General features: G+C 42.6%; 1 protein-coding gene across 1 annotated transcript in view; it reads right to left on the minus strand.

The window, feature by feature from the left end:
* CACNA1S (calcium voltage-gated channel subunit alpha1 S) overlaps window positions 1-27,325 on the minus strand; it is a 104,571-nt gene that overhangs the window by 69,555 nt on the left and 7,691 nt on the right. Inside the window, exon 3 of the mRNA XM_036754197.1 lies at window positions 1,287-1,426. Coding sequence (XP_036610092.1) covers window positions 1,287-1,426 — 140 coding nt within the window. The remainder of the gene's footprint in view (window positions 1-1,286; window positions 1,427-27,325) is intronic.

A 27,325-nucleotide genomic window follows, 5' to 3' on the forward strand; every position in this document is an offset into this window, starting at 1 on the left:
CACTTTCCTTTCCTCTCTGCCTATATAGATTTTACCATCCTTCAAGGCCTAGCTCAGATCCTCCATGAAGCCTTCCTTGACAGCTCCACTCTTCAGTGATCTCTCTCTCTCCCTTCTTTGAACTGCTCCAGAGCTTACTGTCTCTACCATGAAACCTGTCATTCAGTCATCCATAGCTGAGTGGCGTTCTCGAAGTATTCATGTCCCTTTGTCTTGTTGCCCCAACTAAACAGTAAGCTCCTTCATGGGAGGGGCTGTAGCATATGCTTCATTTGCATTCCCTAGCAGCACCGAGCACAGTGGTGGGCGCATAGTAGGTGCTTAGAAAATACTTCCAGAATTGAACTTAATGATATAAACTCAGCAGTTGGAGCACTATTCCATATGTGATAGCCAGCCAGCACAGACTCATTCATATTGAAATACCCATGAATCAAAATTACTTTGCATTTATTTTGTTTACACAATGATTCTGATTCACAAATATTTTAATATGAGTGGAACTACTCTGAATGGCTGCCAGGGGTATGGAATCATATTCTGACTTCTGAGCTTATATAATTGAATTCACCCATGTTTCTACGATTACTTATCTGTGAACCACAGTAGAATTTTTTAAAATTTAATTTTTTTCAACAACAACAACAAAAAATTCTTTTCCTCCCATTCTACCTCTATTGAAAAAGAGAAAAACAAAGCCCTTATAACAAACATGCATAGTGGGGCAGATCAGATTCCTGCATCGGCCACGTCCAAAGTCTGACTCATTCTGTACATCCTTACCTCTCTGTCAGGAGGTAACATTAGTAGAAGTCCCTTTAGGGCAGGGATCTTTTCACCTTTGAACTGCAGCCTGGAGGCCACATGTGACCCTATAGGTCCTCAAGGTGGCCCTTTGACTGAATCTAAACTTCACAGTACAAATTCCCCTAATAAAAGGATAGGCCCTATACAGTGCTTAGCACCTAGTAGGGGTTTAATAAATTCTTATTGATTAATGAAAGGAAATGGTTACAGGAGCCAGAGTGCCTCAGATGGTTCAAGGGAGCAGAATGAATGGGGTTAGGCTGAATAGTCTGTCAGGCAAGGGGTCTTATGATGCTCTCCCCTGTATCTCCAGGATGGTGACTGTGGGGACTCCCCTGTGAAGGACATCGGCAGAAGGGTCCAGTTCTCCATTTTTGTATACATATCTCTTACCATAGTATTCCTCCTGGCAAAGATGGTAGGAACACCGCGAGGCCCACTCCCCTCCAGTCCTGGAATGTTCCAGAGTTACTACTTACCCAAGGAAGACGATGATGAAGTCTAGCACATTCCAGCCACTGCGCAGGTAGGCATCTTGATGGAAAAGGAAGCCATAAGCAATGATCTTCATGGCAGCCTCAATTGAAAAGACGATGAGGAAGAAATACTCCAACTTCTCCTGCAGGGTGGTTGGAGAGTGGGAGAGAGGTTAGTCCCCAAATAGAAGATTTCCTAAGCTGGTTTCTCTTACCATCTAGGTATGGTTTTTCTTGTTATCACCACCCCAGAGACTGAAGGGATTTCTCCTACATGAGTCTGGGATTCAGGATGTTTTCCACTTTAACAGGGATACCCCTTCCTATATTACCAACTGTGATATAGTGGATATGGCCACCAGCTTAAAGGACACAATATTTTACTGCAGAGCTCATGCTATACAGGGGAGGGACACAGTCTCATGTTTCTCAGTTCAGCTTGACTTGGTTAACAGCAGCGCTCAGAAGTCATTTGGTCTATCTGGACAGCCTTGTTTTACAGATTTTACAAACTCAGTCCTGAAGAAGTGATTGGCTTGTCACACAGGTAACAAATGGTTTCCTAACCAAGGTCCTCTGACTTCAAATCCAGCACCATTTCCATTACATCACAGTGCCTCCTCTTCCTGGTTAGCTGACTCCTATGAACTCAATCATTTGGGTCATTTTGTCCTTACTTAAGTTATTACTACCATCTCCCAGACTCAGATTTGTAATCATTTACCTGTCTACTTGGGGGCAGCCAGGTGGCCCAGTGGATAGAGTGTTTGGGCTCTTCCTGAGTTCAAATTCAGCCTTGGACACTTGCCAGCTGTGTGACCCTGGGCAAGTCACTTAACCTTGTTTGCCTCAGTTTCCTCATCTATAAAATGAGCTGAAGGAGGAAATGGCAAACCACTCCAGTATTTCTGCCAAGAAAACCCCTAATGGGGTCATGTAAAGTCAGACAGGACTGAAATGACCAAACAACAAAAACTTGTTTGCTTATTTTTAATCTCTTCCCTGCCTTCCTTTTCCCTCTTCCCTACTTCCATTAGAGTTAAGCTCCCTAGGGACAAGGACTTTTATGTTTCTCTTTGCATCTCCAGGACCTAACATGGTGCCCTTGAACATTTTGTGGGGAAGGACAGTGATTTCATGGATATAAAGAGGAAAGTTCCTTTACCATGCAGAAAGTTCCTCTACCATGCAGAAAGTTCCTCTGCCATGCAAAGAGTTCCTCTAACCATGCAGATTGGCACATGCTTTGCAAATTCTCATCTTGAAGAGTTGTTTGGGGCATTGAGAGATTAAACTACTTGGGTCACACTTTCATCTTGTGTTGGAGGAGGAACTTGAGCCTAGGTCTGCCTATCTCCAAGACTAACTCTCTATTCACTACACCACACTGTCTCTCTCTGCTTTGTACATCCTAGGTACTTAATAAATGCTCACTGAATGAATTCTTGGTTTATTCCCATTCTCTGGTCTGAGCTCAGAGTTACTTCCTTCAGCCCCTGTTGTCACTAGGAAAGCAAGATCTGGGATGAAAATTATCCTTTGGTTAAGTCATTCTCCTCAAAGCCGCTTAAACTTGGTTGGTTTGGTCTCTGCTCATAAAATTTCCCTAAATAATAACTGTTGTTGTTTAGTCATATCTGACTCTTCCTGACCCCATTTGGGGTTTTCTTGGCAAAGATACTGGAGTGCTTTGCCATTTCCTTCTCCAGCTCATTTTACAGATGAGGAAACTGAGGCAAACAGGGTTAAGTGACTTGCCCAGGGTCACACAACTAGCAGGTATCTAAGGCTGGATTTGAACTCAGGCTTTACTTACTCCAAGCCCAGAACTCTAACCAATCTAAGTCTAGCTGACCTTCATGTGGTGCTTCAAATTGGCAAAATGCTTTGCATATGTTATTTGCTTTGAGATTCACCACAACCCTGCAAAGTAAGTCACTATGGTCCTTATTACCCCCATTTTGCAAAGGAGGAAACAGAGAGATTAATTGATTTTGTCTAAGACGACCCAGCTCATATGTCTCAGAGGACCTGACTCCAGGTCCAGCATTCAGTCTACTCTGACACACAGAACTTACTATGCTCTGGCTCAGGTCTTAAAGATACTTTCATCTCTTTGTGTTTCCATATGTCTTCTCTAAAGCCCTAAGTATTTTCAGAATTCTGAAATTCATCGTGGGGCTTCCAAAGACCTTCCATCCTTGGCCTCCACACCCCTTGTCACACCACCCCTCAGTCATCTCTTCCATCCTCATGCTTGAGTTTTGTCTTATCATGGAGAAATATTAGCATTAACTTTAATATCTATACAATTTCATTTCAGTTCATTTTATCTAGTCCCAGCCATACTGGTCTATTGTCAAATTCACATTTTTAGAGAGTTTTTTTTTAACTTGGTGGTGATATGGAAGGTAGTGGAAGCAGGTTTCACCAACGGCCTGGTCTTAGGCATCTCCAAGGGCCTTCTTTAGTGAAAGCTTCCAGAGAGTATAGGTGGAAACAGAGACACGAGAAATTGATTCTCAACAGATAATATTGGGGGAAACATCAGAAAAATCACCCTAAATTTCTCAAGGAAACCTCTAGGACACTGGAAATCTGGCTCCAAGACCCAAGACTGATTTGTAAGAATGGGAGCTGGGATAAGGCACCTTAGAGATTATGGGGCTATACGTTATAGAAGATACACTTAACTCTGATTCCTTTCACCAATTCTTTTTTTTTCTTTTTTATTTATTTATTTATTTATTTAACATATTTAGTTTTCAGCATGGATTTTCACAAGACTTTGAATTACAAATTTTCTCCCCATTTCTACCCTCCCCCCACTCCAAGATGGCGTATATTCTGGTTGCCCTGTTCCCCAGTCAGCCCTCCCCTCTGTCACCCCACTCCCCTCCCATCCCCTTTTCCCTTCCTTTCTTGTAGGGCAAGATAAATTTCTACACCCCATTGCCAGTGTATCTTATTTTCTAGTTGCATGCAAAAACATTTTTTTTTTGTTTTTGAACATCTGTTTTTAAAACTTTGAGTTCCAAATTCTCTCCCCTCTTCCCTTCCCACCCACTCTCCCTAAGAAGTCAAGCAATTCAACATAGGCCACATGTGTATCATTACGTATAACCCTTCCACAATACTCATGTTGTGAAAGACTTAACTATATTTTGCTCCTTCCTAACCCATCCCCCTTTATTAAATTTTCTCCCTTGACCCTGTCCCCTTTCAAAAGTGTTTGTTTTTGATTACGTCCCCCCCCATCAGCCCTCCCCTCCATCATCCCCCCCCCATTTTTTTTTTATCTTCCTCCCTCTTCTTTCCTGTGGGGTAAGATACCCAACTGAGTATGTATGGTATTCCCCCTCAGGCCAAATCTGATGAGAGCAAGGTTCACTCATTCCCCCCTCACCTGCCCTCTCTCCTCCTCCCACAGAACTGCTTCCTCTTACCACCTTTATGCGAGATAATCCACCCCATTCTATCTCTCCCTCTCTCAGTATGTTGCTCTCTCATCCCTTAATTTCATTTTATTTCTTTTAGATATCTTCCCTTCATCTTCAACTCACCCTGTGTCCGCTCTCTCTCTCTCTCTCCATATATATATATATATATATATATATATATGTATATATGTATATATGTATATATATACACATAGATATATACATACATACACATTCACCCATATATATACATAAACATATATGTATGCATATTCCCTTCAGCTACCCTAATACTGAGGTCTCATGAATCATACACATCATCTTTCCATGTAGGAATGTCAACAAAACAGTTCACCTTTAGTAAGTCCCTTGCAATTTCTTTTTCTTGTTCTTTTTCTTGATTACCTTTTCATGCTTCTCTTGATTCTTGTGTTTGAAAGTCAAATTTTCTATTCAGTTCTGGTCTTTTCACTGAGAAAGCTTGAAAGTCCTCTATTTTATTGAAAATCCATATTTTGCCTTGGAGCATGATACTCAGTTTTGCTGGGTAGGTGATTCTAGGTTTTAATCCTAGCTCCATTGACCTCCGGAATATCGTATTCCAAGCCCTTCGATCTCTTAATGTAGAGGCTGCCAGATCTTGGGTTATTCTGATTGGGTTTCCACAATACTCAAATTGTTTCTTTCTGGCTGCTTGCAGTATTTTCTCCTTGATCTGGGAGCTCTGGAATTTGGCAACAATATTCCTGGGAGATTTCTTTTTGGGATCTATTTGAGGAGGCGATCGATGGATTCTTTCAATTTCTATTTTGCCCTGTGGCTCTAGAATATCAGGGCAGTTCTCCTTGATAATTTCTTGAAAGATGATATCTAGGCTCTTTTTTTGATCATGACTTTCAGGTAGTGCAATAATTTTTAAATTATCTCTCCTGGATCTATTTTCCAGGTCAGTGGTTTTTCCAATAAGATATTTCACATTGTCTTCCATTTTTTCATTCCTTTGGTTCTGTTTTATAACATCTTGATTTCTCGTAAAGTCACTAGCTTCTACTTGCTCCAATCTAATTTTTAAAGTAGTATTTTCTTCAGTGGTCTTTTGGACCTCCTTTTCCATTTGGCTAATTCTGCCTTTCAAGGCATTCTTCTCCTCATTAGCTTTTTGGAGCTCTTTTGCCATTTGAGTTAGTCTGTTTTTTAAGGTGTTGTTTTCTTCAGTGTATTTTTCAGTATTTTTTTGGGTCTCCTTTAGCAAGTCATTGACTTGTTTTTCATGGTTTGCTCGAATCCTTCTCATTTCTCTTCCCAATTTTTCCTCTACTTCTCTAACTTGCTTTTCCAAATCCTTTTTGAGCTCTTCCATGGCCTGAGACCAGTTCATGTTTTTCTTGGAGGCTTTTGGTGTAGGCTCTTGTACTTTATTGACTTCTTTAGGCTGTATGTTTTGGTCTTCTTTGTCACCAAAGAAAGAATGCAAAGTCTGAGACTGAATCTTGGTGTGCTTTCGCTGCCTGGCCATATTCCCAGCCAACTAACTTGATCTTTGAGTTTTTCAGTGGGGTATGACTGCTTGTAGACTAGAGAGTTCTATGTTCCACGTTTGGGGGGGAGGTGCCGGTTCTGCCACACCAGCACTGCTCCTTCCCCAAGAACCCCCAACCCGAACTGGGCTTAGATCTTCAGCAGGCTGTGCACTCCTGCTCTGATCCGCCACTTAATTCCTCCCACCAGGTGGGCCTGGAGCAGGAAGCAGCAACAGCTGTAGCTGCCCCACCTCCGCTGCCCCTGGCGCTGGAAGCTGAACTGCGAACTCCTTCCACTCCCGCAGCTTTTCCCACTAACCTTCTCAGCAGTCTTTGGTGTTTGTGGGTTGAGGAGTCTGGTAACTGCCGCAGCTCACATATTCAGGGCGCTAGGGCCCCCTCCACCCGGCTTCTGGTCTGGATGGTCCACACCGCTCAGGCTGGGTTCTGCTCCACTCTGTTCCCAGCTCCCAGCTCCCAGCTCCCAGCTCCGTGTAGGATAGACCTCACCCAGAGACCATCCAGGCTGTCCTGGGCTGGAGCCCTGCTTCCCTCTGCTGTTTCGTGGGTTCTGCCGTTCTAGAATTGGTTCAGAGCCATTTTTTATAGGTTTTTGGAGGGACTCGGTACAGAGCTCACGCTAGTCCCTGCTTACCAGCTGCCATCTTGGCTCCGCCCCCCCCTTTCACCAATTCTTAATAATAATGATAATAAATGACATTTATGTAGCACTTACTGTATGCTAGGCATTTTACAATCATTATCTCATTTGATTTTCACAATAACCCTGTGAGATAATAACAATAATGCTGTAATAATCGCTGACATTTATATGGCACTTACTGTATGCCAGACACTATGGTAAGTACTTTACAAATATTTCATTTGATCTTCACAACAACCCTTGGAGGCAGGTGCTATTATTATCCCCATTTTACACATGAGGAAACTGAGTAGTTAAGTGACTTGCTCAGAGTCACACAGCTAACAAGCGTCTAAGGCTGGATTTGAACTCAGACCTTCCTGACTTTAAGCCCGGTACTCTATCCAGCGTGCCACCTGGGTCTCTTTCCCATCCAGAAGACTGTTCAGACAAAATTAAAATGGAAACTTGTGGATGGCTTTGCTACATTTGGCATCTTACCAAAGTGACAGTAAAAATGGCTTTTGGCAGGGAAGGTGATGTTTACCTGAAGATAATCATTAGGCGCAACAAACTGGGCTGAAGGGGCTTGTCAACCGCCAGTTCTGAATCTCTTCTGCTGGGGAGCAGAAAGGGTGGACTAGAATGAGGAAGGAGAATTTCAGATATGGAAAATGGTGAAACTGGGGGTCAGGGGGAGTGTATGTGTGGGATGACTACCTGTTTTTAGTTAGAACTCTGGTTTTATTTTATTTTATTTTATTTTTTAGGGCTAGTTCACTAGAGGCTGGAATTCCTTAAGGGGAAGGGAGTAAGAGAAAGTAAAAGAATTGAGTCAGCATCAAAGACCTTAGGCCTCTGCTACATTAGGAGACTGGGAGGAGGAGGAGAAGGAGGGATAGCAGCACCCAAAATAGATGCTGTGCTTTCCACAGGCCGCTGAAGAGGCTGTTAGTCATCTATCACCCAGTCCAGCCTCCTGCATCTGCTGCTGTCCATCTCCTAGCTGTCCCTCCTGGCAGCTGGCCTCAGGCTCAGGTTGACAGTTTCAAGGACTTGTGGGTGGCCAGATGGGGTAAGTCAGCTGTCTCAGCTGCGTGGCCCCTGAAGGCACAGTTCATTCCCCCAATGAGTTCTCTCACACAAAATCCTGGTGTTGATAGAATTACGAACTATTAGAGCCAGAATCATGTGCATGTATGCATGCATGTGTATATGTATATGAAAGTTAGTGATGGTATATGTCTGGGTGTACGCCATTTCATCTGTCAGGGTCAGTGTGAGACTTAATCTGGGTATATTGTGTGTCTGTGTGTTCCTGAGTGCGTCTGCGTCAGTGTATTTGGAGGTGTTAATCCGAGTCAGTGCATTGCTCTCACGCTGGGACGCACATACACTCTCCCTCACTAATCAATCTATGTATTGGCTCATAGAAGTAGGTAACATACGTAACAAACAAAAATGACCACAGTGTAAAGTACTTTGTAAAGTTTACAATGTAAACTCTAAAGTGCTAATTGAATTCTAACTATTATTATTTTCTAAAAGAGGTCCAATCAACCAGGCCGACTCTTTCATTTTATGGGTGAGGAAATGGAGACCCAGAGATGGGAAATCACTGCCTCAGTCATACAACTATCAGTGTCTGTGTGTGATTCAAATTAACATTGGCTCCCTGTGTCAGAATAATGGGAGCTAAGGGTTAGGATGGAAATATGTATGCATTGTAAAAACAGCCTGTTCACCACCCACCACAGGTGTCTTTGTTGCCCTGTGTGTGATATTTATCTTTAATTCTTCAGGAATTGTTGTATTTCATGTCTTGCAACATGCAAGCAACACTGGTAGATGGCACTTGCTTTCATGGGAAACTTGGAAGATTTAGAACTTCCAGAAGGCAATCTGGCTTTCTCTGCTTCTCCTACTTAACTCTGGGCCAAACTCATTGTTCATCTGTACTATCCATCCTCAATATTCATACTGATGGGCAAGTTTATAGGTTGTCCATTCAAATGCAAGGTATAATCTGAACAATAGTCATTATTCATCCACTTGATATTTCCTGTGTGGATGATCTGACCAAACACCTTTGAATGATTACAAATCTCTTCTAGGAGGCTCTGCAGTGTTCTAGGACCTGATATAATCAACACAATGCCATATAAAAACAGGAGTAGCTAGAGGGCTTCACCATCAACAGAGAACACCTCTCCAATTTGGACTCTGTGCTGGAGTTTTCTGTCATAGGGACAAACGCTTTTGTCAAGCGTGTGTCTGCTGAGGATTAGAGAGTCATTGAAAAATTCTGTTTTTATTTTTTTCAAGGAATATCGAGTAATTTTGATGTATGGATGAGAGACATCTTGTTGTAAAGGAGACTATAAGGTGGCATTTTGTTTTATGAAATCAAATGCTTTTTCATATTGTCAACAGACAATAACAACAGTGGGATTATTTATTCTCTACATCTTTTAGTTAATTGTAAAATGGTAACTATATAGCCCATTATTGAATATCTCTGAGGGAAGCCTGCTTATTCTCTACTAATACCCTCATTGAGGATACCTTGAATCATATATAGATGATTCTCATAAAGATTTATTGGAGAATAAACATAGAGGTTGGGAGAGTAGATTTATAATTTATGTATAATTGATGATTTCTCTATCTCCTTTTATTAATAAGATCTAAGATTTTTCCCTCCACACCTTTGCTATCTTCCCCTCCTTCAGATATCTTGTATATCAATCCCACGATGCCATCCAACACAGATCTCCGTATATACTTAGTCTAATCCTGAGGCTTTCCCTATCTTTGTTCTTTTGTAGAATTTCTTCTTCCTCTGTAAGCACATCCAGGAATGCGATGCTAGAGTCCAAGTGTGGTCATTCTCCTGTCCTTGCTCAAGAAAACAGTTTGTAACAGTGATTTTTATAAATCTTTTTCATTTTTCTTCTATTTATTGTGTGCTTTCTGCTTTCATCCTTGAATGCCCTTAGGATGACTTTGCTTACTTGGCTATCTTGCCAAATTGTCTTTTCCTGCTCTGAATCACTAATAATAAGAGAAATGGAAATCAAAACAACTCTCACACCCAGCAAACAGGCAAAGATGACAAAATATGAGAATAGTATATACTGGAGGGCTTGTGGAAAGACAGGCACACTAGTGCATTGTTGGTAGAGCTGTGACTTGGCATATCCATTTTGGATATCAATTTGGAATTATGCAAATAAAGTGACTAAAATGTCCATACTGTTTGAACCAGAGGTTCTACTTCCAGGCATATATCCTAAGGAGGTCACTGAGAAAAAAAATGTTTAACACACACCGACATACACGTTAACCACAGCACTTTTTGTGGTACTATAGAAAGAAAGGAACAGAGACAAAATAGATCCCCATCCATCGGGGAATGGCTAAACAAATTGTGGTACGTGAATCTGACTGAATATTACTGGCTTCCAAGAGATGACAAACATGATGAATACAAAGAAGCATAGAAAGACATATGAACTCATGGAAAGTGAAGTAAACAGATCAAGGAAAACAATATACAAATGACCACAATGTGAATGGAGAGAAAAGCAGCCATAGAACAACCACAAAACTGAATGTGGTGAAATGATCAGGAATAAGCTTGGCCCTAAGGAGAGGCATGAAGACGCCACCCCCAGCTTCTTTGCCGAGGAGAAGGTAGAGAAGTGTAGGATATTACATATTATGTAAGATATTTTCTGTGTTCATTGGTTTTGCTGAATTGTTTTTCTCCTTCTTAAAAAAAAAAAAGAAAAAAATCCCAAATTCCTAGTTATGAGGAATGGCTTTTTGAAAGAGGGAAGAGGAAGAACCAAGGGGAAAATGTAAGTTATGAAAATATAAAATCTGTCAATAAAAATCTATCTAAATGCAATTGAAGACTGGCCAAAAGGGACCTAATTCTAGAAACATAAGCAGTTAGTAATCCCATTTCTTGGAGTACCTGATGATATGTAATGAACACACCTGACTCTCCACCTCAGAGCAATAACAAGCATTCTCTGACTACTTCTCATCTGCCTTTTTGATTGAGTGTTAGTTAAGCATATGCAAAAGATTCCCATGGAAGCAAATAGGTCTTTTTCCTTCCTGGGGTTGAATAAGGAGGATTAGCTGCTTTGGGCTTCTGGGTCAGGGGAGGTATTGGGCCTGGAGCTGGAATGAAGGCTCAAGCTAAGATGGGCCCTGCTATTCCCTGGAGAGGTAGTAATAGTGATAGTGGCCTATTCTTTCTACCCAAATTGACATGAAGCCATGAACATTTGACCCTGCTGATTCTTCTGTTACTGACAGGACTATTTTTTCCTGCTTTGGCTGAAAGAGCATTGGGGATGGACTTGGCCATGACCTTATGAGCTTCAAAAGATTAAGAGAACCACCAGATATCTGGAGTCCATGCTAGACATTTCAAACAGCCCAGTCCAACAATGAATTGGCTCCCCAGGCAAGATGGTGCATCCTACAAGCAAGGGAGGGCCTCTCTCCATAGGCTCTGTTGAATTAAGAAGTGAACTTGGCAGGGCAAATGTTTTGTAGTATCTACTTTAAATTTGAGCCCACTCTCCCCAGAGACTGAGGTGGTAGAGGAAAGTGTGCCTCAGCTTTGGATGAACGTGTTTTTAATTCTTGCTGTATCTTCTCAGCAAATATCCCTTCATAAAAGCTAATTGATAGTAATTGGTTAAATGATATTGGGGTACTCACTCATCATGGGATCAATGAATGATATAAGGGTGATATACTAACTGTAACTGATGATTTTGGGGGGGAGAATACACTGGAAAGGGGGCTTAAAGAAGTCACATTGCCCCTCAGAGGTATCCCTGGGAAAATCTGATGGGGAGGTATATCTACTTAATCTTGCTCTGGGGACCTGACTTGTCATTTCTTGTGTTGGGATAAGGGCCCCTAGAGTCTATAGGGGCTATATTGAATGAATGAATAAATAAATAAATAAACTGGCTTTACCTTCCACTGGTTCTCTCTCTTTTATGAACCAATACTACTGGTAATTGTCCAATACTCTTCTACATAAGGTTTTGTGTATGAGTTTATATTCTAGTCCAGTGTGGACTTTGGCAGCCATCTCTCTCTGTCCAGCAAATACATCAGACATTTGCTGACTAGGGTGCTTTCTGGACTCTTTTGATCTTCTTGTTGTGGCAATGAATTTACCTTAGTTAGACCTCTAGATAAAAATTATTAGTCAGTGTCAATATCATTTCTGATATCCATTTCCCATTTATATTGTGAATTATTATATAAATTAAAATTATAATTGCAAATATTACTATTTTATTTTTGTTCTACTTTGAATTACCTGTATGAGCTCAGACAAATTGCTTTACCTTTCTGAGTCTCAGTTTCCTCATCTAAAAATGGGGGGAAAATATGAAAAACGGGAAAAATTTTATGTCTACCATACAGAACTACCAACACTCAGCAGCATAATGCCTGGCACATAGTAGGTGCTTAATAAGTATTTGTTGACTAACTTTCACAAAGATCAGATGAGATAACTGATAAGAAAGTTCTCTAAAATAAAGCACTATGTAAAAGCAAGGTAACATCCCCTCAGTGCATTGCCTTTATGTCTTTTCCCAGTCAAATTCCAAGAAAAAGCTATTTATTTATGCTGTTTTTTTCCATGTCTTCTCTCACTCATTTTTCAATCCCTTGTTGTCTGGAATGCAGCCTTATTACTAGGCTGAATCTGCTCTCTCCCAAGTAACAGATGATGTTAATTGTTAAATTCCTTAGCCTTTCCTCGGTCCCCATCCTTCTTGACTTCTCTGGATTTGTCAACTTGGACCATCCTCTCCTCCTGAATACCTTCTCTTCTCTCTGAGATTGTGATACCCTGCTCTCTCTTGGTTCTCCTTTCTATCTGACAGCCTCCTTTGCTGTATCATCATTCACATCACATCCTCCTAGTGGTGAATGCACCCCCAAGGTTCTTTCCTGAGTGTTCTTCTTTCTACATCCCAACTCTTGTGACCCTCAGCAGTTGAACTCATGTGTTCTACAATCATCTTCAGGCAGACAAGTCCTATTCTAGTCCTACCAAATACCCAATGAACATTTTTTAAATGGAGGTCTTGCTTTATAGGCATCACCAACTCAAGATGCCTAATCTCCTTCCTCCCAAGCCCACTGTTCTGCCTAACTTATCCATTTCTCTCAAGCACACCAGGTTTTCAATTTGGAGCCAACCTCGACTCTTCACTCTCCTTTATCCCATGTGTTCAATCAGTTGTCACATATCATTAATTCTGCCTCCACAGCATTTCTCAGATTTGTTCCTTTCCTTCACATAGGTGCCAACCTTGTTCAGGCCTTCCGCACTCACCTGGAGTATTTTGATAGGCTTCTCATCCTTTTTTCTCCAGCTTTTCCTCTGTACCATTCATCCTCTGCACAACTGTCAAAGTGATTTTCCTAAAACTCTAGAATGACCATGTTACTACCCAGTGCATAAAGTTTTAGTGACTCTCTATCACCCCAGGATAGAATTCAAACTTTGCTGCTGGGCAGTTAAAACTTTCCCCAATCTGGTTCAAGCCTCACCCTCCAGGATTGTTAAACATTACTCCCAGCCAAGGTAGCTTTCTTACATCTCCTAGTACATGGTACTCTTCTGTATCTTTGCAAACTATACCCCCTGCTTGGAATGCATTTCCTCTTCACCTTTGTCTCTTGAAATTCCTAACTGCCTTCAAAGTTCTGCTCAAATGCTAACTCCTTTAAGATGCTTTTCTCAATCCATTCATCTACTAGTACTCCCCCATTATTCCTCCTCCCAACTCTCAGGTAGGTGCAATTATCTTCATTTTACAGTTGAGGAAACTGAGGCAAGCAGAGGTTAAGTGACTTGCCCAGGCTTACCCCACTAGTAAGTATCCCAGGCTGGATTTGAACTCAGAGCTTTCTGACTCTCCAGGCCCAGCATTTATTCATTAAGCCATCCACTGCCCATACCTGGCACATAGCACACACTCAATAAATGCTTGTTGATTGATAATTAAAGTTGTCATTATTATAATGCTATCGTTACCAACAGTAGTCTCTCTCTAAATAGGGGTGCCTGCCCTCCCCATAATGAATTCCTGCCTGTCAGACCTCATTATCAGGTCACAGTTTGTGACCTGACAGCCCCTCAGGCCCTTTGCCACTTGTGTAGCTGGGTCCTTGACAGCCTTGGAGAAAAACAATGTCCAGTCTGTGTTTTTTCTCACTCACCTTTATCGTTATGTCTGTAGGCATAAGGTTGGTCACAGCTTCCATGAGCTATAGGTACCCATTTAATGGGACCATCTACCTTCCTACTCATACCCCCGGGAGTACTTAGGCAAAGGATTAAGTCACGGGGAATTAATGCTTTCTTGACAATAACATCAGCAGCCCAAAGGGGAATAAGACTGTTTTCCTCTTGGAAAGGACAGTAGGCTCTGTCTAGGTATAGCCATCTGGGACCAAAATAACTATTGGGAGCTTTTACTTATTCAGAAGCCAATTAGTTGTCCAACATTTGGGTTATTAAGGCGCCTTGCTTCGACTGACTGTTTTTCTTTTGTGTTGGTTGTGGTGATTGTGGAATAGAATATATAGAACCGGAGGGCCTGGGTTCCAGTTCTGGGATAATCCTGAGGCAATTACGGGTCAGGTGTACAGAGTCATGCCTACTATCCTGTGGGGAAGGGGCAACATAGCACCTATAATTCAGCAGAGAACCAGCAGATGGAAATACAGAGAAGAAAATAGGTCAGGAGATAATGCCAACCACAGCTTGGTTTAAAAAAAGCAGCAGAGGCAATGGCATCGGCAGATTTGTAGGAGCGGCAAGCAGTAGCTTCAGAGGCAGAGAAGGGGTATCAGTTGGGACACAGTCCTAGGAACAAGTTGACTTGACCATAAGTATTCTTGACCTGTGATTGACCCCTCCCCCACTGTTGGCATGGAAACCTGTGGGCTAGTGTGCCCTTATGTACATGTCTTTATCATGGTGCTTTGCTTTAATGAAATGACTTTTTGTTTTGAATTACTAGGTCCTTTGCTTTGGTCTGTTAATAGAGAAATATCAATGGAGGCTTGTGAAGTATAGTTTTTGATGGCAATTGGGGTTAAGTGACTTACCCAGGGTCACACAGCCTGTAAGGGTTTGAGGCCAGATTTAAACTCAGGTCCTCCTGACTTCAGGGCGGGTGTTATATTCCACTGTGCCACCTAGCTGCCCCTGAAGTATAGTTTTAATTAGATACAAACCCAAGTGTGCATTGAACCCGGGTATAGTTTTCAGGGGCCTACATTTGTCAGGGCCCTGGGTGTATTATTCTTTTGGACAAGATGGAGACATCTGGGTTATATAATACTAATTAAATAGATTCAGAATTTGCTAAATGTTCACATCGAAAGAACAATCATTAATAGTTTAATATCATCTTGGAAGGAGGTCTTTAGTGAAATGTCCCAGGGATCTGTGTTTGGGTCTCTACTGTTGAACGTTTGTACCAATTAATTAAATAAAGACTTAGATACCATACTTATAAAATATGCAAACGTCACAAATCTAGGCAGGAGAACCAATACACACGAAGACAAAATTCAGTTCCAATAAGGTATTTTGTTGTTGTTCGATCATTTCTGACTCTTCATGACTCCATTTGATTTTTTTTTTTGCAAAGATACTGGAGTGGTTTGCCATTTCCTTCTCCAGTGCATTTTACAGATGAGGAAACTGAGGTAAACAGAGTTAAGTGACTTGCCCAGGATCACACAGCTAGGAAGTATCTGAGGCCAGATTTGAACTCAGGAAGATGTCTTCCTGACTTTCTGACTTCAGGTCCAGCAATCTACTCAGTGAGCCACCTAGCTGCCCCTCAATAAGGTATGGACAGTCTAGAAACAACAATGGGGAACCTGCAGCCTTGAGGCCACATGTGGCCTTCTAGGTCCTCAAGTATGGGCCTCAAGGCTGCAGGTTCCCCAACTCTGGTAGAATGTGGGGCCATATGTAATAAGACAATTTAGGATAAAGAAATGTAAAGTGATAGGATTATATGTTTAGAGCTGGGAAGACCTTAGAAATTACAGAGTCTATCCCCTCTACTATCATCAGTTGGTTAGTAAAATTTATTAAATGCCTGCTATGTGCCAGGCTGATCATTAGGGATTCAAAGAAGGGTAAAAGACAGACCCAGCCTTCTAGGAGCTAAAGCTTTTGGGTTTTTTTCACCCCTCATTTTATAAACAAGGGAACTGAGGGCCAGAGAAGTGATTTGCCTAAAGGTAGCGAACGGCCGAACCTAAATTTGAAACTGAGTCCTCTGACTTTAGCTCTGGAGCTCTTGGCAATCCACCACACAGCCCCAAACCAAGGCTTATACTTGGGTTCAAAAAATAAAATTTATATGTGTGAGTTGGGGAAGTGTGGTTGAATAGCAGTTTCTCTGAATTTGTCTGTAATGGAATTCTATCTAGCCACACTTCCCCCATCTCGTATTTGTAAGATTTATTTTTCGAGCCCATATGGAAGACTTGCTTTACAAACTAAATATGAGTCAACAGCATGATATGGTGGCCAATGTGAACGTGAATCTAGACTGCATTAAGACTATTCTGTCTGGATCAGACTACATCTGCAGTGCTGTGTGCAGTCCTGGGATCTATTGTTTAGGAAAAGCATTGATAATCCAGAGAGTATCCAGAGAAGGGCTTCCAAGATGGTGGAAGGGCCTTGAATTCATACTCTGTGAATATAAGTTGAGGGAGGAAATTGTAAAGAGACAAATTTAAGCTTGATATTGGGAAAAGCTGCCTAACAATGAGGACTGTATGAAAGTGCAGTGAGTTGCCTTAGAGGGAGTGGATTTCCCTTCACTGAAGGTCTTTGAGTAAAAGCATTTCATAAATATTTGATTGACTGATGTTACCGAGGGGAGTCCTGTTCCAGTATGGATTGGACTGGATGGCCTCTGAAGTCCCTTGTAGCTCTGAGATTCCTTGTTTCCTGAGAGTTTTGTCTGCCTCTGTGGACCTGCCTAGCAACACAGCCTTGAATACACCTCTGTCTTTGTTTCTGGGATATGACTTGGCAACGGGCTTGGGCTCCCAGAGGGGAAAGGCAGGCAAATGTACTTTTTGCCTTCCTTCCCAGTAGGGGGAAGGAACAATAGGCCTCTCATGCCTGTATACACTGTCTTACCCACATCCTGTCATAGTGTCTCAAATTCTACCACCATGCAGTTACTCATTTGGGTTAAGCCAGTGTTTCCTGTTAAATGCATAGTCCCTGGTGAGTGATAATCCATTAAGCCTTTATCAATCTTTAATGCTTTAACTTACTGCTTTGTCAAACTCTTCTCAAGGTGACTGCTAGGCTGGAACATTTGTTGCAAAAAAGGTGGAGAGAAAGGTCTGGAGTATGGGAAGATGTCCTGAAAGGACAGGTCTCAGTGAGAGGGGGAAATGAGGGGGCTCCAGGAAGCTCCAGTGGGGGCAGATGAAGGTAGGAGGATGCTGGAAGGGGAGGTGGAAGCACTCTAAAGACCAACCTCAATAACTTCATAGCTGTGTTTAGGGCTAGCACAGGGGACTTTCCTGAGTTGTAGATTTGCTGCTTCTTGCCCCTACTTAATGAACTTCAGGGACCCCTAGTGTCTTTAGGATCTGGTTCAGGGGTAGGGAACCTGTGGCCCTCTAGGTCCTCAAGGCAGCCCTTTGACTGAATCTAAATGTTGAAGAACAAATCCCCTTAGTAAAAGGATTTGTTCTATAAACCTTGGCTGCACCCAAGGACCTAGAAAGCCACATGTGTCCTCAGGGCCACAGGTTCCCCACTCGTGATCTAGTTTAGAATTATAAATGCCTCTGTTTGGAATTTCATGTTCTTTAAAACATGCCCCAGTCCTACTTTTCCAGTCCTATTACACGTTATTCCCCTTCATGCATAGAACAGTCCAGATAAACTGACCTTACTATTCCTTAAACAAGACATCTCCCATCTCTGAGCCTTTGTCCTTGCCCTCCCTACCCCCAGACTTCAAACCCTCCTTGCCTTTACCTTTTGGAATCCCCATTTTCCTTCAAGACCCAGCTCAAGCACTAACTTCTTCATGAGACCTTTCCTGGTCCTCCCACCTACTACTTGACCCTCGACTGAGTTATTTTGCATATATTTTGTGTACACCTATATATGTACCTGGTGTCTCCCCTATTAGAGTGTGAACTCCTTTAGGGCAGAGACTTTCACTTTTGCCTTTGTATTCCTCAGTGCCTGGCACAGTTCTTGGTGCATAGTAGATACTGAAGAAATGCTTATGGATTGAATGACTGATCAGTGAGAACCATGCAAGAATGGGAGGGGCACTGAGGATTAATTTATACATAGTGTGGTAGAAAGGACAGGCATAGGGAGACTAGAATTTGAATACAAGGTGTCACTAATGCACTGTGTGTATTTGATCTCAAGTCTGTCTCCTCCTTTCTCCCTCTCTTTTCTCCTTACTGCCTTGTCCCCCCCCCCACTCTTTCTCTCTCCCTCTCTCCTTCCTTCTCTCTCTCTCTCCTTTCCTCCCTCTCTGTATCCCTTCTTTCTCTCTCTCCCTCCATCTTCCTTCCTTCCTTCCTCACTCTCCCTTTCTTCTTTCTCTCTTTCTTTCTTAAAGTTTCTTCTTCTATTAAGTGAAATAATAATTTAATTTTGAGCATGTCTAATTTCAGCTCCAACATTCTCTAATCCTTTTTGGAGGTATACTGTGGCCCTTTGGCTTCAGGAATTTGCCTGGGTCCTTTTGACTTTGTGATTTGATTTCTTGATTCTGGCTTCCTTGGCTCCCTCCAAAAGTGTAACATCACTTAAACCAGTAGAGCTGAGACCTCCCGAGGGAATCTGGCCTCTCAAAATTTCCATTTACCCTCTCCTCTCATGGAGCATTCAGTGCTTTGATATTACTGAGATTGATTCAGGGTCTGGGTTTGGAAAATGACTTACCCGAGAATGAAGTGAGTGGATATATTTAGGCCTGTGAACCTTGGCCCAAAACAATCTGGTTCTCTCCATCTACCTCACCTCTCCAAACAGAGCCCTCAAATGGTCTCAGGTTCCAGGCACACCCCCTTCTCCCCTCCCTCCCCCTTGCTTGGGACAGGCAAGAGAAGGAGCTCATAGGGAAAAGTGGCTCTTCGTGTGTGTGTGTGTGTGTGTGTGTGTGTGTGTGTGTGTGTGTGTGTATGTGTGAAGATTGATGTTGGAGAACTGAGGATCATTAGAAGGGATATTTTGGGGGGGCAAGAAAAGGGTAGGTTCAGGGTGAAATTAGGAAGTCAATATTTGCTGAAGTGAGAGGCAAGAGAGTGAGAAGAGATGGGAAAGGTCAGAATGTCCTTGGGAAGACAATCAGTCCCTCCCCTAACATACTGTTGTTTTCCTTCAGGCTCTGCTGAGGGTCTATCAAATGTGGCTGTGGCTGTAGAAGGCATTAACTCTGGTGCTTTACTTTAAAAGAGTAGAGACAGATGTCCTCTGAGTCTTCCAACTAGTTAAAGGAGTTCCAAAAGTCCTTCACTCTGGGGTCTGCAACTAAATCTTATGGTGGGTAGGATATGCCTGGGATGAGGGGTTATGGATAGAGAGCAGAGAGGAACCTCAGAGGTAATCTAGTCCATTTCCTTCCCTTGAAGTGATTCGCTCCTGGTCTCAGAACCAGGATTTGAACTCAAGTTATCTGACTCCAAATACAGTATGTGCCTCCTTGTTGCCTCCTTGGATTGGGAGTAAATGTTGGGTTCCAGGACTATGTTCAGCAGAGGCTGGAGGGCTCACTGCAGCTGAGTCAGTCACTCTGACGTCTCAGAAATCCAGTCCTGCCCAGGCTCAGGAGTCTGTGTGGGAAGTTTGTGTGCACATTCCTGACCCTAAAAAAAGCCCCCCCCCCCAAGTCTTGATGGGATGCCAGGGATGCCAGAGGCTTCAGCCTCAGCCATCTTAGGGACACTTAGCTGTAACCTAACCCCAGAAGTCCTTCATGGAGTATCAATGAAGGAGTCTATTGTGGACCGAGGGGCCCTGCCAGGGCAGCTACCTCAGAGGGCACATGAGGGGTATGAATGGCCACCTCCCTAAATAATAATAGTTCACATTGGTATCATGCTTTAAGGCTTATAAAGCACGTGTCTCACAATAACTCTGCAAAGTATGCAGTGACACTATGACTGTGTCCATTTCACTCTCTGAAGGAAACTGAGGATCAGTGATTCAGCGACTTGCTTCGAGTTACACAATTAGGAAATCCCAGAGTCAGGATTTGAATTTAGGGTTTCTTAGAACAGAGCCTAGGGCTTTTTCCACTACACATCAAGCTGCCTGTCTAAGAGACCTGACCTCTCTCTTTCTTCCCCTAGCACCTTGTGAAAGAGTCTCCAGATGAAACTGACAAAAGTCCATCCTGGCCAATGTCCATGGGACCTAAAGGTTGGCATTGTAGTCTTCTGGACATTTGCAGGTGGGCATTTCAATTAGAGATTTCCATGGCTTGCACTTGGAGAAAGAGAGTGTTACTTGAAGGGTCATAAGGCTGAGGACTAAGGAGTTCTGGATACCAGCCTCGCTTGGTACACAGAGATGTACCTGTTGTCTCCGCTGATAGAATGTACAGTCTTTGAGGGCAGGGGCTGCTTCATTTTTTTTTGATCTCATTATCCCCAGTGTTTAGCATAATGTCTGAGTATAGTAGGCATTTAATAAATTCTTGTTGATCATTCACTGCCTCTTTCCTGGCCTCATCTGGGGTTACAAAATGAAAACAGGCTTTTTTTCTCTCTGTTCAACCTCATTCTTCAATTCAGTACAATTTATCTCTCTATCTCTGTCTCTGTCTGTCTCTCTGTCTCTTTCTCTCTCTTCTATTAGCATGACCCTTAAAGGAGGAATATCAGATAGTAGGAGAATGGAGCAACCCCTTAAAGAATCTTCAGCATTGGAAAAGTGGTTCCTCAACATGGGATGACCAAATGAAGCTTTGTTGGAGGAAGGAAGATGTATAGATGGAATGATTCACTTCCAAGAGTTTCGTGATTACTAGTGACTAGAGTCAGCCTGTGGTTCGGCTACGTTGGCCCCCTTGCTCCTTCCAAAGGATGATCCATTTCCCAACTCGGTGCCTTTGCCATAGCTGTCCCGGCATGCCTCCTCTCCTCGACTTCTTGGCTTTCCTGGCTTTTTTCAAGGTTCAGCTCAAGTCTCACATTCTGTAGGAGACCTTTCCCAGTCCCCTTCTTCCTCCTCCTTCCCCACCCCACCAGTGTCTTTCTTCTGAGTATGACCTTACCTCTGCTCTCTTTATATCTGGTATGTAGTTATTTACATGTTATCTCCTCCACCATAATGTGAACTTATCAAGATCAGGGACCAAGTTTTTGCCATTCTTTGTCTCCCTAGTACTTAGCACGGTGTCTGGCACAAAATAAATCCTTAATAAATGCTTGACCGACTTTCTCCTAAAAAACTCAAAGCTTGAAATGGAAATGATCTCACACTGTTCATCCCACCCTGTGGACTTAGCTGGCATAGGGCAAGGGGCAAACAAGAGTCTTGGACCCCCAAGACCCAAATGGACCACCTCAGTGACACTCATCCATGGCTGCAGAGGATTTGCCTCATGCTTCCAAAACCACTGTGGGGTCACTCCCATCCACATTTCCCTAGCACTTGGTTAATACAGGAATGAATATCAGCATGGCACCTGCTTAGCTACACAGTTACTAGAGTGAAAGGCCCTTGGGCCAGAGAACCAGGGTCCTGAACCCTCTTCTGGATTCATGTTCTGACTTATTACACAGCTCCAGAAAGCTTCCTGCCCTTCCTAAAGGATCAGAGTCCCCCTTGATGTACTAGGGAATAGAAGAGCAACATGGTTTAGGGAATATGGGATTGGCTTCTATTATAATAGAGTCAGGAGGACCTGGGTTCAAATCCCACTTCTGCTGCACACTGACCAAATGATCTGAGCAAGTCACTCAATCCCTTACTGTTCCAGGTAACTCTCTCCAGATCCTTCCATCCCTTGCATGGAGCTGGCCTTTAGATGAGGCAATGGCTCGGGAAGAAGGGCCCTGACGAAGATGCGTATGATTTTCCATCTAGTCCAATATTTCTCAATACAAAGGAATTATTGTATCTCTCTCTAAAGACTCTGTTCTCCTCAGATGTATTTTAAAATATGGGTTCTGAACCATATAAAAGGGGTTAAGAATGAGGTTTGGCAAGGCTAGAGCCTGCTAGGGTAGTTGAAAGATAACACATTTGATGCAAATTAGGTTTTGAGCTCAAACATGGCTCGCAGAGATTGAGAGCCAGTCAAGTTCAGAGAAAAATCTTCTAATTCTCAAAAGACTGATGCAGAGGAGTCACTGCTCTGGATCGATTACCTCCTTCTCCATGCTTACGTACCTCATAAGGATGTTCTAAGGAAAAGCATTTTGTGAACTTTAAAGCACTTGGTAAACGTGAGTTACTATTAAAACAACCTATGTAATCTTTCATTCTACCAGATGACATGGGGTTGTATGGAATAGAATGAGGTGATGCAGGGCAAAGTCCAATGAGAAGGGAGGCTCCAAGAGCTAAATATTCTTTATCTTGGATGGAACAAGCCCCATGAAGAAATACGATAAAGGATTGTTTATTAGAGGCAACGAGGAGTCACAGTGGATTAAGGGCTGTACCTGGAGTCAGAAGGATCTGAGTTCAACTGTGGCCTCAGACACTAGCTGTGTGACCCTGGGCAAGTCACTTAACCTGTTTGTCTTAATCCACTGGAGAAGGAAATGGTAAGCCACTCCAGAGTCCTTGCCAAGAAAACCAGAAGGACAAGCATTGGCATGCTATGGTTCATGGGGTCATGAAGAGTCAGACACAACCAAACAACAGCAACAATAATGAAAACCTTGTCAAAAAGGAAATGAAGTTAGACTAGTTTGATTCAAATGTGATGAAGCCAAAGATTTGTCTTTGTGATCTTGGCTTCCTTTTCTAGATGTACGTTAATCAACTCTTGAGTAAGACATTTTAGAATTTTCCCAGGAATTGAAGTCAGTCTCTCTCACCTACAGCTGGCCAGGCCAGTTCCATTCTCTTCCATTTTTTGACATTCACGGTACACACACACACACACACACACACACACACACACACACACACACACACACATATATATGTATATCTCCTTCAGCTCTAAGTTACCACTCTTGTTCTCCACAATCTTTCAAATACCATTTATAGCGGCTCAACTGTCACATTCATTAGCTCCTCCAGTACCTAAGCATATAGCTCACCTGAAACCAACAACTTGAACTCATCAAACATTGCTAAGAGATCTCCAACTATTTCCTTAGTAAGCTTGGCTATCAACTCCCTATTAGCCATTTTTGTTCTGTCCTATCCAGTCCCAAAGGTTATTCTCCCTGGTAGAGAAGACAAAAGAAAAGTAAGAATTGAGAAGCTTTTCTCTGTCATCAATGATCATAGGATAGCAGATTTAGAAATGAAAGAGCCCCCAGAGGCCACCTAGTTCAACCCCTCCCTTTTACATGTGAGGAAACTGAGGCCTAAGAGGTTAAGTGACTTACCCAAGGACCTATAGCCTATATGACTGAGGTGGGCTTCATACTCAGGTCCTCTGACTCCCCAGTCAATGGTCTTTCCACTGTACCCACTTTCTACCCAGCCTAAGCTTTGATGCTTTTGGATCAAGGCCATCAAGCCTCCTGGGTAGATGGGATTACTGGTGAGGGTGACTATGCCTGGCTGACTAAGCTTTTTTTGTAATGGGGGCTGGGGGAAGGGAGAAGGAACTGGGAGGGGACACGGGGGCTCTAGTAATAATAGTATCCCAAAAAGAAGAAGAGAAAGCAGAGAGTGTCATGGGAGCAATTTTTAAAAATGCACAGAGGGAAGTTCAGAGGCGGCCCCAGGCAAGCAGCTTTTAAATGGTTGTGTCGAATTTATTATATATCTTAAAAATACAAACTAGACTTTGTTTTGCTTGACTATGCATATCTGTTACAAGGGTTTCATTTTTCCTTTTTTTCAATGAGTAGATAGGGAAGGGAGAGAAGACAAATTCTTGTTCATTGAAAAAATATAATTTTAAAGTTAAAAATATAAACTGTATATAATAGATTCATGGTTTCATGAGCAATCTTTTTCCATTTTTCTTTGAAAAAGGAAATGCTTGTTGGTATATACCAAGTTCAGAATAACAAAAAAAATTTTCTAAAAAAAGAAAAACAGATTATGTCCAGAAGATAGAAGAAAGGACAAATAATAGAGAATAAAAGTCTCGGAGGAATCAACAAGGGGGGATTCTCTTTGTATCTCATTCTAATCAACAGGTAGGATAATCCCTAGCAATTGGTAATTGATACCTAGCAAAATTGATGATAGCAATTTTAAAGCGCCGTAACTCTGTTATCTCATGTAATCCTCATAACTACGGGGAGATAAGTGGTATTTTAACCCCATTTTAGAGATGAGGAAACTGAGGTTGAGAGAAATTAAATGTCATGGGTCACACCGTTAGGAAGTATCTGAGGTAGGATTTGAACTTAGGCCCTCCTGTTGACAAGGCCATCTTTAAAACGCCAGTCTATGGTACAATTTCTTTTCCTCTAGCCAGGATCATTCTGTGTCAGTCTGGGTCTAAACTGGGGGTTGAAGTGGGGGAATCCAGGCTCTTGTCTGGTGTTGAGAGGTCAGCTTCTGAGGTGAGGAGTTTTATGTTCCTCGGGGGGTACACTGCTTAGTATCAGAATCCTTGACCTTTGGAACCTGGTTGCCCTCAAGAACCAGAATAAGGTGATCTAGGCTTGGGGCCTTAAGAAAGGAGGCAGTGCTCCAAAGAGAAATTAATGCCTTCTCCCTGAAATTCAAATAGCGAAGCCTCATGCAAGGTTTTTAAAAAAAAAATTATTTTATTTTGCACAAAGCTGGTTTAAACCAGCACAGTGGGTTATCTACCCCACGAGCTTTTATTTCTCATCAAAGATTCAGGCTATATTTTCTATTTTAGGCCAAGACCAAGGACCATAGGCACACAGGATCATAGCTTTAGAGCTGGAAAAGACCTTAGAGTTATCTAGTAAAAGTCTTTCAATTTACAGATGAGGAAACTGAGTCTTGGAAAAGTAAAGTGACAAGGTCACAAAGGCAGCAAGTAACAGAGTCAGGATTCGAATCCACATTCTCCAACTCCAAATCTCACACCCTTTCCCACTCTACCATGCTGTCTTTCAAGGTTACATGTACTCATACACACCATCTCTCCCTGACACTATCTTCTCCCCATCCCTGCCTCCACCCCGCTGCCGCCTTAGTTATTAGATTTTGTACCTCCTCCTCCATCAAAAGTTATCAAAGAGTAGTCACAAAATCCAGGATATCCTTAGGAATTCCAAATCCCCAGCATCCTTGGGGCTGCTGTTAAAACTTTCCCCAAACAGCAGGCGTCCGTTGTATTAGGAAAAGATTGCTATGGAAAGGAGATTCTCCAACTTTCCTCAGGCACTTTCCTGCCGGCCCCCCGGCCCCCCCCCCCCGCATTGAAAGCGGTTGTTGGGGAGCTAAGTGCCCAACTTCACTTTCTCTGGCTAAAGTTAAACCCTCTTCTTCCTGGTTTGCGCTCATAAGAGATAGAGAATACAGATTTGAGCTCCTTTGTGAAGCAGTCCTTTGCAAAATAGTATTATTAACTCTAAGCCCCATCCCTTTCTTCCTCACCCTCAGTAATACCTGAAACCTTCACATTTTTTCTCAGAGGCTCTTAAATTAATCTGTCATTCCCTAAAATGTTTTCCAGCTGCTTTCTGCCAGCTGTCTTCCATATACACACATATACGGTCCCCCTTCAGATGGTAGTCCAGGACCCTTTGTCCATTGCTATTGTTTTTATAAATATAGGGTGATGTCTCCCTGCCCACCACGGTCTCTTCAGGCTATTCCTTCCAGAAGCCTGTTTGCGGGCTCTACCGCTGGGTACTACCCAGCACACACTCTGGTGGGGCAGGCGGGCTGGCTTCTAGAGAGAATGCGATTCTCGGGAGGGTGAGGGGATGTAGGATTGGAGAAGTATAGGTGCCACCAGGAAGAGACAGGTAAGAACTGATTCCCCAGAAAAGTCCAGCCCTCCTTAGCCTGCCGTGCTATGACAAAGAAACAGCCTTCCCAATAGCTGCGAATGCTGCTAAACTAACGCCCTGCTGGGAGTGAACAGACATCTCACTCCTGCTGTGTTGGGGGAACCGGGAGGTTAGCAGAGAGCTGACTTGTACTCCTAGGAGACAAATGGGGGACAGAGGTGACAGTCAGTGGGAATGGGTGCCAATAGTGCTGAATAATTAACTTGCTTTCTTCTTATTTCCTTGCCACTCTCTTTTAATGGAACATTGTCGCTCTGAATTCATGTACAATCTGACTTGGCCAGAAATAAAGAGATACACAGGGTAAGAATAATACGTGGGAAGCCCCTTTCCCCCACCTTGCCCCTCAGATTGACTCCGGACTTTGAAAAAATGATGCATATACTGTCAAAATCAATCACTATGTCTTTGTTCTAAGGACAGCTTCGATGCTGGATAGCTGGGATTATATCTGGAAATAACAGTGATATAAAAACAAAAGGGATTTATCATCCCCCCCCACCAAGATGAAACTGATTCACGTAAACTTAGAGAATCTGTGCCATTAATTACATGAATAGTTATGGTTATGATTAGTCTTAAGGGTTAACTAGTTAGCTCTTGGTTATCTGTATAGAATTTTTAATATGGACCCAGCTTTTCACCCCTATCTAGCTTTGTACTGAATAAAGAGTGTTCTTTTTTTTGTTGCTTAGTCATTTTTCAGTTGTGTCTGACTCTTCATGAGCCCATTTGGGGTTTTCTTGGCAAAGATACTGGAGCGGATTGCCATTTCCTTCTCCAGCTTATTTGACAGATAAGGAAACTGAGGCAAACAGGGTTAAGTGACTTGCCCAGGGTCACAAGCTAGTAAGAGGCTGAAGCCAGATTTGAATTCAGGAAGATGAGTCATTTGCTGTGCCACACCTAGCTGCCCCAAAGAGTGCTCTGAGCAGAAGCAAAAGGCTTAAACTTGAGTCCCTAATCCAATACTTCCCAGATATGTGATTGTGGGAAAGTAATTCAATTAACCCCTTTGAGTCTATTCCCTTTTCTGCAAAATGGAGATGGTACAGTAACTGCTTTGTAAACCTTAAAGCTAGTTATTTTCATAGAAGCAGCTCTGCATTTATTTTTAATCTATGGCAAAAATGAGGAGGGGGGCGCAATGAGGGAAGTGCAGGGAGCAGCCACAGCAGAAGACAGCGGGTGGAGTGTTGTGGGTGCACT

This window comes from Trichosurus vulpecula, chromosome 4, assembly GCF_011100635.1.
Source record: "Trichosurus vulpecula isolate mTriVul1 chromosome 4, mTriVul1.pri, whole genome shotgun sequence".
Classification (NCBI taxonomy): Eukaryota; Metazoa; Chordata; class Mammalia; order Diprotodontia; family Phalangeridae; genus Trichosurus; species Trichosurus vulpecula.